Source organism: Hyperoodon ampullatus (genome assembly GCF_949752795.1).
Source record: "Hyperoodon ampullatus genome assembly, chromosome: 2".
In the NCBI taxonomy this organism is placed as follows: domain Eukaryota; kingdom Metazoa; phylum Chordata; class Mammalia; order Artiodactyla; family Ziphiidae; genus Hyperoodon; species Hyperoodon ampullatus.
Genome location: NC_136915.1, coordinates 66748023 through 66762472, shown reverse-complemented (window position 1 = coordinate 66762472; position 14450 = coordinate 66748023). Strand labels below are relative to the sequence as shown.

At 39.3% G+C, this 14450-nt stretch overlaps 1 protein-coding gene across 1 annotated transcript in view; it reads right to left on the bottom strand.

Moving 5' to 3' along the window:
- ACADM (acyl-CoA dehydrogenase medium chain) overlaps positions 1-13446 on the bottom strand; it is a gene marked incomplete at its 5' end in the record, with an annotated part of 49252 nt that extends 35806 nt beyond the window's left edge. The window contains 8 exon segments of the mRNA XM_079727699.1: positions 322-422; positions 826-862; positions 864-896; positions 898-926; positions 1056-1125; positions 1242-1339; positions 3520-3607; positions 13417-13446. Of these exon segments, the coding sequence (XP_079583825.1) occupies positions 322-422; positions 826-862; positions 864-896; positions 898-926; positions 1056-1125; positions 1242-1339; positions 3520-3607; positions 13417-13446 (486 nt within the window).
- Positions 13447-14450: the final 1004 nt, after the last annotated feature.

Below are 14450 nucleotides of genomic sequence, written 5' to 3'. Positions count from 1 at the left end.
GTGTCCTAAGAATTACTCACTAAATTTCAGCATTGCCAGCAGTGGCAGCAAGCCATCCCAATCCTTCTCCTCAATGCCCTTACCTAAGAATTGCCACTGAAGCCACAGCCAAAGTGTACAGTTTCCCACAGAGACAGCTAGGACTCCGAGTACTAAAGACAACAGCCAGAATGATCAACTCATGGAAAAGAACTCCAGGCTTCACTACAGAATCTTGTGTTCCTTTTTAAAGAAAACTGTGTTCCACCAGCTAACCTAACTTAGCAGTGCTGTTTCATTAACAACAGCTCAGTTAAGCAATTCATTTTCTAGGTAACTTACCCCCAGAGAATTTCCTTCAATAGCAGTCTGAACCCCTGTACATCCATAAGCCATTTCTTCAGTAATTAGACAGCTATCAAAAGTTCCAAGTCCAAGACCTCCTACAGTATCAAAATGTTTTAAGAGCCCATTATAATATATAGCATACCTCAACAGAAATAAGGGTGAACTATTTAAATTACTTCCGATATAACCTAATTGATTTTAATAGCAAATTTGCAAATACAGTATCTATAACACTAGAAACTAAAAGTTTTCTGGCTAGTACAGTAACAAAGTATACTTCTCTAAAATAAGTTTTAAAATTTCAAAAAATTCTCTTACTATTTGTAATCTGGACCTGTCTTCCTGTTTCAGCTTGATTTTGTAAAAACTTGATTCAACTCTGCTAAAATTTTAACCTTTTGACTGACGAAAGGAGTGAAAGGAAAGTCTCAATAAAATGTAAAATCAAAGGTAGAATTAAAATGCAACAAATCAACTAACTGTAGAGAGAGAAGTTACCAAGGATAAGGATCAAGTTAACATCAGAACCAGTTATAAAGAAGGAAGAATGCCTCTAAGTGTTGAGTACAAGGCTTCTAAAAGCTGACAAATACTGAAGTCTGAACACAGGGGCACAAAAGTAGAAAGCCATTTAATGGCAACAAATATCTGAAAGAATGACTGAATAGAATTTCAAAATTCTTCTTGTACATAGGCATTCTAGAATTAAAAATGTAAAGAAAGCTTACCACAACTTTCTGGAATGTGTGTATTCAATAAACCAAGTTCCCAGGCTCTTTTAATTAGTGGGACAGGGTACTGAAAGAAAAAAATAATAATAAAGATAAAAGCCAGTTATATTTAAAATCTATTTATATTTAAAATCTTGTAAAATATGTCAAAGACTTTTCTCTCCTTAAAATGCATAAACCTACCTCGCCAGTCTTATCATATTCTGCAGCAACTGGGATTATTTCCTCCCTGGCAAATTTACGAGCAGTAGCTTGAAATTCTTTCTGCTGTTCAGTGAACGCTAAAGGAAAGTTATTTAGAAAACATTAAAATAGGACAATGAGTTGAGGGAAATGAAGTATGTGGAAATATATATTTATAATGGAGACTTTAAACCTTGATAACAAGAAAGTCAGACTACAGTGTGCCTTCAGACTAATCAAGATTTCACTGTGCTATATGAATAAATCTATATCAATACTCATGCCAAAAACCTAGGTAAGATTTCTAGCTTTTACAAATAAATAACAGATATAAACTTGAGTTTTCCTCTTCCAAGTGTTAAGGTAAAAACAATTTTTCTTACTTATTATTAGTTCCAAAGCAGACTCATCAAACTTTGACTAACACTGAAATAAAACTAATACATATGACAATGCCCTGATCTCAAGAATCAATCTAATTAGGGAGATAAGACATGACCAGTGACCATAAACCAATAAAACTTGTTCCAAAATATCATATAATACTAATATAATTTCAATTTTACTCCTCCTTTAAACTCAGATAATTTAAGTTTATAAATTAGCACAAAGCAACTGGCAAAAGTGGTGGGAAAGCTTCTCAAATTAATGAAGTGAATAGGGTGACTGGACCAAGGACAGAAGCCAATTACCACCATACTTTTTAAAATCCATACTATCAAAGGATAGGTAAAGTTTTTAAAAGATATAGGGTATTTCAGGCAAGAAGAATGAGAAAAAAGGCAGAAAGGCAAGAATAAGCAAGAATGTTTAGGAGTATAGTAATCATTTCTATAGGGATTATGAAATAAAATGTAAAAGACATTAGAAATTCGGTGTTGAATCTCTCATTGTATAAGTAAGGAAACAAAAGCCCAGACTGAGGAAACGATAGCCCCAGAGTCTTACAATGAATTAGCAATAAAAGTATACTTAGCGTTTCAGTCTAGTGTTCTCTACATCACAACTTTACTTCTAAAACTGGGGCCAAGTCGTATCAAAATTGTGAGTGGTTAAAGGGGAGGGAAGGCAAGGATCTATTATGTATTATTTGAGAATCTACTTTGATCCAGTTACTATGTGCTAGGACTTCACATATGTCATATAATTTAATCTTCAAATAAATCCTGTGTTGTAGATATTATCCCCATTTTATAGCTAAACAACCAGGTGCAACTGGTCATAGGTGTTATCCCTATTCCTTTTCTTGAGCTCCACAATCTCCCTCCTAAACACTTATATCTATCTCATCTTCTGTCAGTCAGCGAACCACCATAGATTTCTCCTGCTAGTCTCTTACTATTGAGTATGAATCTGTACCTGACAAACTGAAACTAAAGAGCAACCATACCAAACCTATGCTAACATCTCAATAAGAAAATAAGATCCAGTCTCCCAAACTGCTATCCTCATGCTGTTTCAAAATTTTCACTTAATTCTGTTAAAAAAAAAAAAACTTTTAAAGATGCTAACAATCTTAAAAAATAAAATAAAAACCAAAAATGATAACCCTAGGGAGTTTTGAGTTTGTTATTTCTACCTCGGTGTGAGTTAATTATCTCAGCTGCCTTTTAACTATTTTCTGAGACCAAGTGAACTGAAAAAATGGGTTTTCAACTAGAGGAAAGGTAATAATTTTGAAGCAAGAAGCACTTTAGGGGGCAAAGGATGCTGAAGAAAGGGATTATTTTTCAAATTTTTTGCCTTGGTGGGGCTCTTCATTTTAGAGAGAAAAGGGAAGCAAAATCTTATTCCTTTGCCCTCTGACACCACATGGCTCCCTGATCCCAAAACTGAGAACCATATGTACTAGCACCAAACTGCAGTTCAGATATAGTATGGAAAAACCAGGCTCTGGCTTATTAGCAGGCACCTAGCACTTTGTAACTAATAAGTGTTTAAGAAGTATTTGTTGCATTCATTTCTAAGTTGAAGACTAGTCATATATAGCAGTGAATTTGTTATTTATTTGGGGATATATACTTAAGAAAAATGGCAGAAATATATATGTATGCTGCTAATACAGATTTATGTATAGGGTATTATGATGGAGAAGAAAAAAAGATCAGGAAGAATGGGTATGGCTAACTGTGAACAATCTGTGGATGGCGATTGGTTCCATTCACTTACAGACATTACTAAGTTTGTTTACAACCATGTTCCTAATAAATACATATAAAAAGCTGCATACATACCACAAACAAAAGATTAAAATCAAAACACAGAACAAAGCATATACCAAAACTAAATCCTGATCCAGGTTCACGGTGTTGGGCAGCTTTCGTATGTTGTGATCTCCAGTCAAAGTGAGAAAGACTTCTCAGTACCTGCAAAGAACAATTTTATTACAATAAATTTGATAAACTAAACATGAGTCAAATAGAATACTGACAACACAAGTGAGTAGAACAGCTTCTTTGACCATATTCAAGAAAACAGTTTAAGTCAGTATTTAAATGCCCTCAACCACAATTTGACTTCTGTATTAAGCCAATTATCAGATATTTGAACACCTATCATAAAGGAAATTCTTTTTAAAAAAAATGCAATGTGGAGAGATTGGTTCAAGATGGCAGAGTAGAAGGATGTGTGCTTACTCCCTCTTGTGAGAGCACCAGAATCACAACTGCTGAACAATCATCAACAGGAAGACACTGGAACTCACCAAAAAAGATACTCCACTACCAAAGACAAAGGAGAAGCCACAAAAAGATGGGACGAGGGGTGCAAGCACAATAAAATCAAATCCCATAACCACTGGGTGGGTGACTCACAAACTGGAGAACAATTATACCACAGAAGTCCACCCACTGGAGTGAAGGTTTTGAGCCCCACGTCAGGCTTCTCAACCTGGGGGTCCAGCAACAAGAGGAGGAATTCCCAGAGAATCAGACTTTGAAGCCTAGTGGGATTTGATTGCAGGATTTCAACAGGACTGGGTGAAACAGAGACTCCACTCTTGGAGGGCACAAAGTAGTGTGCACATCAGGACCCGGTGAAGGAGCAGTGACCCTGTAGAAGACTGAACCAGACCTACCTGCTAGTGTTGGAGGGTCTCCTGCAGAGGTGGGGGGTGGCTGTGGTTCACCACGGGGACAAGGACACTGGCAGCAGTTCTGGGAAGTACACCTTGGTGTCAGCCCTCCTGGAGTCGCCATTAGCCCCACCAAAGAGCCAGGGAGGTGCAAGTGCTGAGTCGCCTCAGGCCAAACACCCAACAGGAAGGGAACTCGGCCAAACCCATCAGCAGACAAGTGGATTACAGTTTTACTGAGCTCTGCGCACCAGAGCAACAGCCAGCTCTACCCACCACCAGTCCCTCCCATCAGAAAGCTGGCACAAGCCTCTTAGATAGCCTCATCCACCAGAAGGCAGAGAGCAGAAGCAAGAAAAACTACAATTCTGTAGCCTGTAGAACGAAAACCACATTCGCAGAAAGACAGACAAAATGAAAAGGCAGAAGACTATGTACCAGATGAAGGAAGAAGGCAAAACCCCAGAAAAACAACTAAATGAAGTGGAGATAGGCAACGTTCCAGAAAAAGAATTCAGAATAATGATAGTGAAGATGATCTAGGACCTCAGAAAAAGAATGGCAGCAAAGATAAAGAAGATGCAAGAAATGTTTAACAAAGACCTAGAAGAATAAAGAACAAAGACCTAGAAGAATTAAAGAACAAACAAACAGAGATGAACAATACAATAACTGAAATGAAAACTACACTAGAAGGAATCAATATTAGAATAACTGAGACAGAAGAACGGATAAGTGACCTGGAAGACAGAATGGTGGAATTCACTGCAGTGGAAAGAATTTAAAAAAAGAATGAAAAGAAGTGAAGACAGCCTTAGAGACCTCTGGGACAATATTAAATGCAACAACATTCACATATAGGGATCCCAGAAGAAGAGAGAGAGAAAGGACCTGAGAAAATATGTGAATAGATTATAGTCGAAAACTTCCCTAACATGGGAAAGGAAATAGCCACCCAAGTCCAAGAAGCCACCCAAGTCCAGGAAATAGCCACCCAAGTCCAGGAAGCACCCAAGTCCCAGGCAGGATAAACCAAAGGAGAAACACGCCAAGACACACAGTAATCAAACTGACAAAAATTAAAGACAAAGAAAAATTATTAAAAGGAGTAAGGGAAAAATGACAAACAATATACAAGGGAACTCCCATAAGCTTAACAGCTGATTTCTTAGCAGAAACTCTACAAGCCAAAAGGGAGTGGCATGATATATTTAAAGTGATGAAAGGGAAGCACCTATAACAAAGATTACTCTACCCAGCAAGGATCTCATTCAGATTCAACAGAGAAATCAAAAGCTTTACAGACAAGCAAAAGCTAACAGAATTCAGCAGCACCAAACCAGCTCTAAAACAAATGCTAAAGGAACTTCTCTAAGTGGGAAACACAGAAAAGAAAAGGTCCTAAAAAACAAACTCAAAACAATTAAGAAAATGGTAATAGGAACATACATTTCAATAATCACCTTAAATGTGAATGGATTTAATGCTCCAACCAAAAGACACAGGCTTGTTGAATGGATACAAAAACAAGGCCCACGTATATGCTGTCTGCAAGAGACCCAGTTCAGAACTAGGGATGCACACAGACTGAAAGTGAGGGGATGGAAGAAGATATCCCATGCAAATGGAAATCAAAAGAAAGCTGGAGTAGCAATACTCATATCAAATAAAATAGACTTTAAAACAAAGAACGCTACAAGAGACAAGGAAGGACACTACATAATGATCAAGGGATCAATCCAAGAAGAAGATATAACAATTATAAATATATATGCACCCAACATAGGAGCACCTCGACACACAAGGTAAATGCTAACAGCTATAAAAGCGGAAATCCACAGTAACACAATAATAGTGGGGGACTTTAACACCTCACTTACACCAATGGACAGATCATCCAGAAAATTAATAAGGAAACACAAGATTTAAAAGACACAATAGACCAGATAGATTTAATTGATAATTATAGGACCATCTGAAAAGAGCAGATTACATTTCATTCTCAAGTGCACATGGAACATTTTCCAGGACAGATCACATCTTGGATCACAAATCAAGTCTCGGTAAATTTAAGAAAACTGAAATCATATCAAGCATCTTTTCCGACCACAACGCTATGAGATTAGAAATAAATTACAGGGAAAAAAAAGTAAAAAACACAAACACATGGAGGCTAAACAACACATTACTAAATAACCAAGAGATCACTGAAGAAATCAAACAGGAAATCAAAAAATACCTAGGGACAAATGACAATGAACACATGATGAACCAAAACCTATGGGATGCAGCAAAAGCAGTTCTAAGAGGGAAGTAATCCTACCTCAAGAAACAAGAAAAATTTCAAATAAACAATCTAACCTTACACCTAAAGAAACTAGAGAAGAACAAACAAAACCCAAAGTTAGTAGAAGGAAAGAAATCATAAAGATCAGAGCAGAAATAAATGAAATAGAAACAAAGAAAACAATACCAAAGATCAATAAAACTAAAAGCTGGTTCTTTGAGAAGATAAACAAAATTGATAGACCTTTAGCCAGACTCATCAAGAAAAAGAGCGAGAGGACTCAAATCAATAAAATTAGAAATGAAAAAGGAGAAGTTAAAACAGACACAGCAGAAATACAAAGCAACATAAGAGACTACTACAAGAAACTCTATGCCAATAAAATGGACAACCTGGAAGAAATGGACAAATTGTTAGAAAGGAACACTCCCAAACTCATTCTACGAGGCCACCATCACCCTGATACCAAAACCAGACAAAGATACTACAAAAAAAGAAAATTGCAGACCAATATCACTGATGAATATAGATGCAAAAATCCTCAACAAAATACTAGCAAACAGAGTCCAAAAACACATTAAAAGAGTCATACACCATGATCAAGTGGGATTTTTCCCAGAGATGCAAAGATTCTTCAATATATGCAAATCAATCAATGTGATACACCATATTAACAAACTGAAGAATAAAAACCATATGATCATCTCCATAGACACAGAACAGGCTTTTGAGGGCTTCCCTGGCGGCGCAGTGGTTGAGAGTCCACCTGCCAATGCAGGGGACATGGCTTCGTGCCCCAATCTGGGAGGATCCCACATGCCGTGGAGCGGCTGGACCCACAGGTCCAGCCATGGCTGCTGAGCCTGCGCATCTGGAGCCTGTGCTCCGCAATGGGAGAGGCCACAACAGTGAGAGGCCCGCGTACGGCAAAAAAAAAAAAAAAAAAAAAGCTTTTGACAAAATTCAACACACATTTATGACAAAAACTCTCCAGAAAGTGGGCACAGAGGGAAAGTACCTCAACATAATAAAGGCCATATATGACAAACCCACAGCAAAAATCATTCTCAATGGTGAAAAACTGAAAGCATTTCCTTTAAGATCAGGAACAAGACAAGGATGTCCACTCTCTCCACTCTTTTTTTTTTTTTTTTTTTTTTGCGGTACGCGGGCCTCTCACTGTTGCGGCCTCTCCCGTTGCGGAGCACAGGCTCCGGACACGCAGGCTCAGCGGCCATGGCTCACGGGCCCAGCCGCTCCGCGGCATGTGGGATCTTCCCAGACCGGAGCACGAACCCGTGTCCCCTGCATCGGCAGGCGGACTCTCAACCACTGCGCCACCAGGGAAGCCCTCTCCACTCTTATTCAACATAGTTTTGGAAGTCCTAGCCACAGCAATCAGAGGAGAAAAAGAAATAAAAGGAATACAAATCAGAAAAGAAGAAGTAAAACTGTCACTGTTTGCAGATGACATGATACTATAAATAGATAATCCTAAAAATGCCACCAGAAAACTACTAGAGCTAATCAATGAATTCAGTAAAGTTGCAAAATTAATGCACAGAAATCTCTTGTGTTCCTATATACTAACAACGAAAGATCAGAAAGAGAAATTAAGGAAAGAATCCCATTAAACATGGCAACAAAAAGAATAAAATACCTAAGAATAAACCTACCTAAGAAGGCAAAAGACCTGTACTTGGAAAACTACAAGACACTGATGAAAGAAATCAAAGATGACACAAACAGATGGAGAGATATACCATGTTCTTAGATTAGAAGAATCAATATTGCGAAAATAACTCTAATACCCAAAGGAATCTACAGATTCAATGCAATCCCTATCAAATTGCCAATGGCATTTTTTACTAGAACTAGAACAAAAATCTTAAAATTTGTATGGAGAAACAAAAGTCCCCAAATAGCCAAAGTATATTTTTTCTTGAGGGAAAAAAAAATGGAGCTGGAGGAATCAGACTCCCTGACTTTAGACTATACTACAAAGCTCCAGTAATCAAGACAATATGGTACTGGCACAAAAACAGAAATACAGATCAATGGAACAGGATAGAAAGCCCAGAGATAGACACACAAATATGGTCAACTAATCTATGACAATGGAGGCAAGGATATACAATGGAGAAAAGACAGTCTCTTCAGTAAGTGGTGCTGGGAAAACTGGACAGCTACATGTAACAGAATGAAATTAGAACAGTCCCTAACACCATACATAAAAATAAACTCAAAATGGATTAAAGACCTAAATGTAAGACCGGACACTATAAAACTCTTAGAGGAAAACATAGGAAGAACACTCTGACATAAATCACAGCAAGATGTTTTTTGACCCTCCTCCTAGAGTAATGGAAATAAAAACAAAAATCAACAAATGGGACCTAATGAAACTTAAAAGCTTTTGCACAGCAAAGGAAACTATAAACAAGACAAAAAGACAACCCTCAGAATGGGAGAAAATATTTGCAAATGAATCAATAGGCAAAGGATTAATCTCCAAAATATATAAACAGCTCATACAGCTCAATATTAAAAAAACCAACAACCCAATCCAAAAATGGGCAGAAGACCTAAATAGACATCTCTCCAAAGAAGACATACAGATGGCCAAGAAGCACATGAAAAGCAGCTCAACATCACTAATTATTAGAGAAATGCAAATCAAAACTACAATGAGGTATCACCTCACACCCGTTAGAATGGGCATCATTAGAAAATCTACAAACAACAAATGCTGGAGAGGGTGTGGAGAAAAGGGAACCCTCTTGCACTGCTGGTGGGAATGCAAATTGATACAGCCACTATGGACAGCAGTATGGAGGTTCCTTAAAAAAACTAAAAATAGGGCTTCCCTGGTGGCGCAGTGGTTGAGAGTCCACTTGCCGATGCAGCGGACACGGGTTCGTGTCCAGGAGGATCCCACATGCCACGGAGCAGCTAGGCCCGTGAGCCATGGCCGCTGAGCTTGTGCGTCCGGAGCCTGTGCTCTGCAACGGGAGAGGCCACGACAGTGAGAGGCCCGTGTACCGCAAAAAAAAACCCCAAAAACTAAAAATAGATTTACCATATGACCCAGCAATCCCACTGCTGGGCACACAGCCAGAGAAAACAGTAATTCAAAAAGACACATGCACCCCAATGTTCACTGCAGCACTATTTACAATAGCCAGGTCATGGAAGCAACCTAAATGCTCACTGACAGACGAATGGATAAAGAAGATGTGGTACATATATACAATGGAATATTACTCGGCCATAAAAAGGAACAAAATTGGGTCATTTGTAGAGACATGGATGGACCTAGAGACTGTCATACAGAGTGAAGTAAGTCAGAAAGAGAAAAACAAATATAGTATATTAACACATATATGGAGAACTTAGAATAATGGTACAGATGAACCGTTTGCAAGGCAGAAATAGAGACACAGACATAGAGAACAAACGTATGGACACCAAGGGGGGAACGTTGTGGGGGGGGATGAATTGGGAGATTGCGATTGACATGTATACAATAATATGTATGAAATAGATAACTAATAAGAACCTGCTGTATAAAAAATAAATAAATTTTTTAGAAAATGCAATGCAACTAAAACTGATCAGTGGTATTTGCACTACTAACATGGAGTGTTTCCAAGACAAATACCAATCAGGGGTATTGGTAGACTTAGAACCACTATTCGAGAAATCTCACCTACAAGTTCTAGAACATTTGTGATTGGGGAGTTGGAACGGGGCGGGGGGGCAACAATAGGATGGTACCATATATTCAAGCGTTGCCTAGTCCATCAACTTTGATACCCTGTCTCTGGAGAGCCTCCCAGGAATGCCTCTGGGAATCTTCCCCTTGGAGGATCCCATTTTCTACGATACCTCACTTTATTTAACAAAACAAATTAGCCTAAAACAATTTTCTATATTTTCTGCTGTTGTCTGTAAGTATTCTTAGAATATTCTAAGCCAAGGGTAAGTACACTATGGTACCCACCAGTTTTGTAAATAAAATTCTGTTGGAACACAGCCATACCATATTGTCTATTGCTGCTTTCACAGCAGAGTTGTGAAACCATATGGTCCACAAAGCCAAAAATATTTACTGTCTCTTTACAGTTTGTCAACCCTATTCTAAACCATTAATATACTACTTGTCTTAATACCTGAAATACATGCATATTTCTTCAGAAAGATATATAAAAAATATAGGCAGATATTATTCCTTTGCAATCCATTTTTATACTCACAACAGTTCAATGTACACAAAAAGTAAACACTCGCATTTATTAAAGTTATCAAACTGGAAATCATACTGGAACTCCTAAGTAAATGTTTAAGGACAGCCAAAATTACACAATTTACACTTCAAGGAATTTGATGGAACTAAATTCTAGTAAGCTAGATATTGAAAGAAAAGAGAAACTCAACAATATACTAAAAGATCAAGAACTGAACTTGCTTATGTTTTTCAAAATCTGTGAAAAGAAAGTATCCACTTTGTAGATGACAACTTGAACTTGTAAACAGAATTATCTACATTTAAAGTGACAATGAAGACTGTCAAATATCTTAATTTAAATAACCCTTTCAAAGTGATAACACACTTTATACTACAATTTTGAAAAAAATAGGGTACAAAAATTCACATCTGTTTTGCAATTTTCATTAATTTTATTTTGGAAGTAAAACATGGTTTCTCTGATACTCATTGTCCAGTCATCATAGACCAAACGTATTCTTCTTTAGTCACATTCCAAGTATTAATGCACTGAATCTTTCGGTCAACCCTAAGATTAAGGAACTATTTTTATTCTTATTTTGCATATGTAGAAACTGAGGCTCAGAAAAGTCAAGTAAAATTGGCCAAAGTCATTCTACTTGCTATTAGGAACCAGGATTATTATTCTAACATTTACTATCATGAACTCATGCCATCAACCACCTTGCTATACTGCTCTTTCAATTTAAGTATCCTAATTGGTTATTAGATTCCATTAAAAAAAAAAAAAAACACCCCACAAAAATCAGACCAAAAAACTTGACCCTTCTAAATGTGTGTTTTGACAGCATTGCACAAAATTAGACCTCACAATACAGGTAAAATGGTCTGCTGAGAGACTTTAAATAGGGAATTATTAATGTATCTAAAATAATTTACAAAAAGTTTACATACGATTTTTCAGGAAAACATGTTGTGTAAAACAAAGTACAAAGGTAGCTACAGCCAGGGAACAATGTCCAAAGCCCTGTTAATTAACTTTTCAAACCTGGAAAATGAGGCTAATCTTACTGGGTAATTGCGGAGATGATTAAAATAAGATAATATCTTGGAAGCGTAATGCTATATAAATATTGGTTACTACTTTGAGCTCTCTGATCAGAACAATGGAATTCCAAACCTCCAAAAGGCAGCAACTTTAATCAAGCATTAACTCTGCAATAACAGCACAAATATAATTAAAGACTTTTGCATATTTCTTAGGAATTAGTCTTAGTTTTATGGGAGTGTCAAAGAAGAGATACTATAGGGGTATAAGTTTTCTGGATCAGGTTTTTCTATTTCCTTTTTTTGCGAGATTGAGAAATCCCTCTTTTTTTCTGGTGTCAGAGTTTAAAATCATTTTTTAAATCCCCCAATCTCTGCCTTCAGAGTCCATTAACCTGCATAACAATGACAAATATTGGGCAAAAATCCATCAGAATTACCCTAAATTCTAAATCAGCTACTATTTTGGTACAGGGCATAACGTTCTTAATTATAAATGATATTTAAATGGCAGTCTTGTGTGACTATATAAATAATAAAGCTAGCAAAATATATCTAGTGACTGAGACAATTTAAAATCTGTGAGACAACACTAGAATATACAAACAAGCTTCAAAGAAAAGTGTGCCGTATGATTTACTTTCCTCTTTTTTTTTTACGTACACAACGTGGAGGCGTCTCCCTCCATATTACGAAACCAAAAGCATATTAAACTTATTATCCTAATGAGCAGCGGCTCCGTTTTCCTTTTCCCCCTAACTTGGCAGGCTGCACTTTGTAGTACAGGGGTCCCCAACCCCCGGGGCCGCAGGATACCGGGCCGCGGCCTGTTAGGAACCAGGACGCACAACAGGAGGTGCGTGGTGGGCTAGCGAGCGAATCTTCACCTGGGCTCCGCATCGCTCGCATTACCGCCTGAACCATCCCCCCACCCCCATGGAAAAAATTCGTCTTCCATGAAACCGGTCCCTTGTGCAAAAAAAGGTTGGGGACCGCTGTTGTAGTATACATCAATTGCAGAATGAAATTTACTTTATGACCTTCTTAGGCTGGGGATAGAAAGCCAGTAGAGACTTTCCCCAAGACATACTAGTTCAGCAAAAACTAGTTAGTTAGTTAGTTCAGGGTTGTAATTCTGAGGCACCGGCCAATTCAGAGATGGGTTTACTTCGAGATAGGATGGGATTCCTCCGGAAAACCTCTGGAAGGGTCTCGGGCCAGAGAAAGAAAAGCGATATTCTGAAAAGTGGACGCCGCCTATATCGGGGGCAGCTGCCGAGGGGATAGAGGAAAGTGAAAACGCAGGAAGCATTCCGTCCCACAACGAGAGGAGGGTGTGGGCGTGAAAGTCAGGGCCCGGAATCCAGGCTATTGCCAGAGGTGGGGTAAGGAGGGCTAAGGCGCCCCGAAGCGGACTCCTTCCTTATCACCGCTTCCCACACCGCCCCCCCCGGCCACACCAATTTCCGGTCTAGGTCCCCCTCGCCAACCACCACAAGCTCCATTTCCCACCCGCGCCGAGCCCTGCTCTTCCTCTCACCCGGCAGCTTCGCCTAAACAGCGCTGCCATGTTGACTCTCCGTCCGGCTACTCAGTCTCTAACCTAGCAGCTTGTGCCAAGAACGCTGACGCGGTTCTGGCCCCGCCCATGTTCTGGCACCGACCACCCTCCAGGGTGTGGGCGGGGCCCAGGGGGCTGGGCCTCCGAAGTAGGGCACTGGAAGTGAAATGAAAGGCGGAAGCGGGGCTCCTTGTGCGGAAAGCTCGCTCGCTAGGTGACCTCGCCTGCGCCTTCTGCGCCATCTTGGCGGCCTTGGTGCCTGAAGAGTCGCGAGGGGTGGTCCCTGAAAAGGCTTCGCTTCCCGCTGGTCCTTTGAGTTTAGACGATGCGCCCTCTTGGGGGGAAGCTAAGGCTGACAGCGGTGCGGAGAAGGAACCGGGAGGGCGGCAACGGCGAGGGAGGCAGGAACTGGGCGGGCTGCTGGCGCCAAGCGGGGAACTGGCGGGGCACCGGGCTGGCGGAGAATCTGGGTGAGAGGGCGCGGTGAGGAGCCTGGCGAAAAGACGTCTCCCTGGCTTTCGACCTTGACTTTTAACCCGGAGAAACCTATCAAACCCAAATCATTTCTGCCTTGACGATTCAAAGTATACTTTACTCTCAAACGCTGGACACAAAGCTAAAGGATGTTCTGTGTTGAAGAAAATTTAAACAAAGGGAATTTAATCAACGAAGTAAATTTGATCTTCCTGCGTATTCCCAAGGCTACTTATTACTGTACACGTGTGTAGAAATAAGGGTGCAAGGTGAGCCTGTCTAAAGCTTCTGGCTCAGCGAATGAATGTTGGAAGTCAATGTCTGCCTGAAGAATTATATTTAAAGTCACCCTTCCCAGTTAGACCCTGAGTTCTGAGATAACTGTGGTGTTTCAAAGCCGGGGGATTTGTAAAGCTGTCGAGGTTTGGTGGCTCTTTGTGAAAGCTAGTAAAATCCCAGTTCAAGTCGGGAGTATAAATGTTTCCCGTAATTCCCAGGACTTTTCATTTTTATTGTACCATCCTAATTTAGGCCCTCAG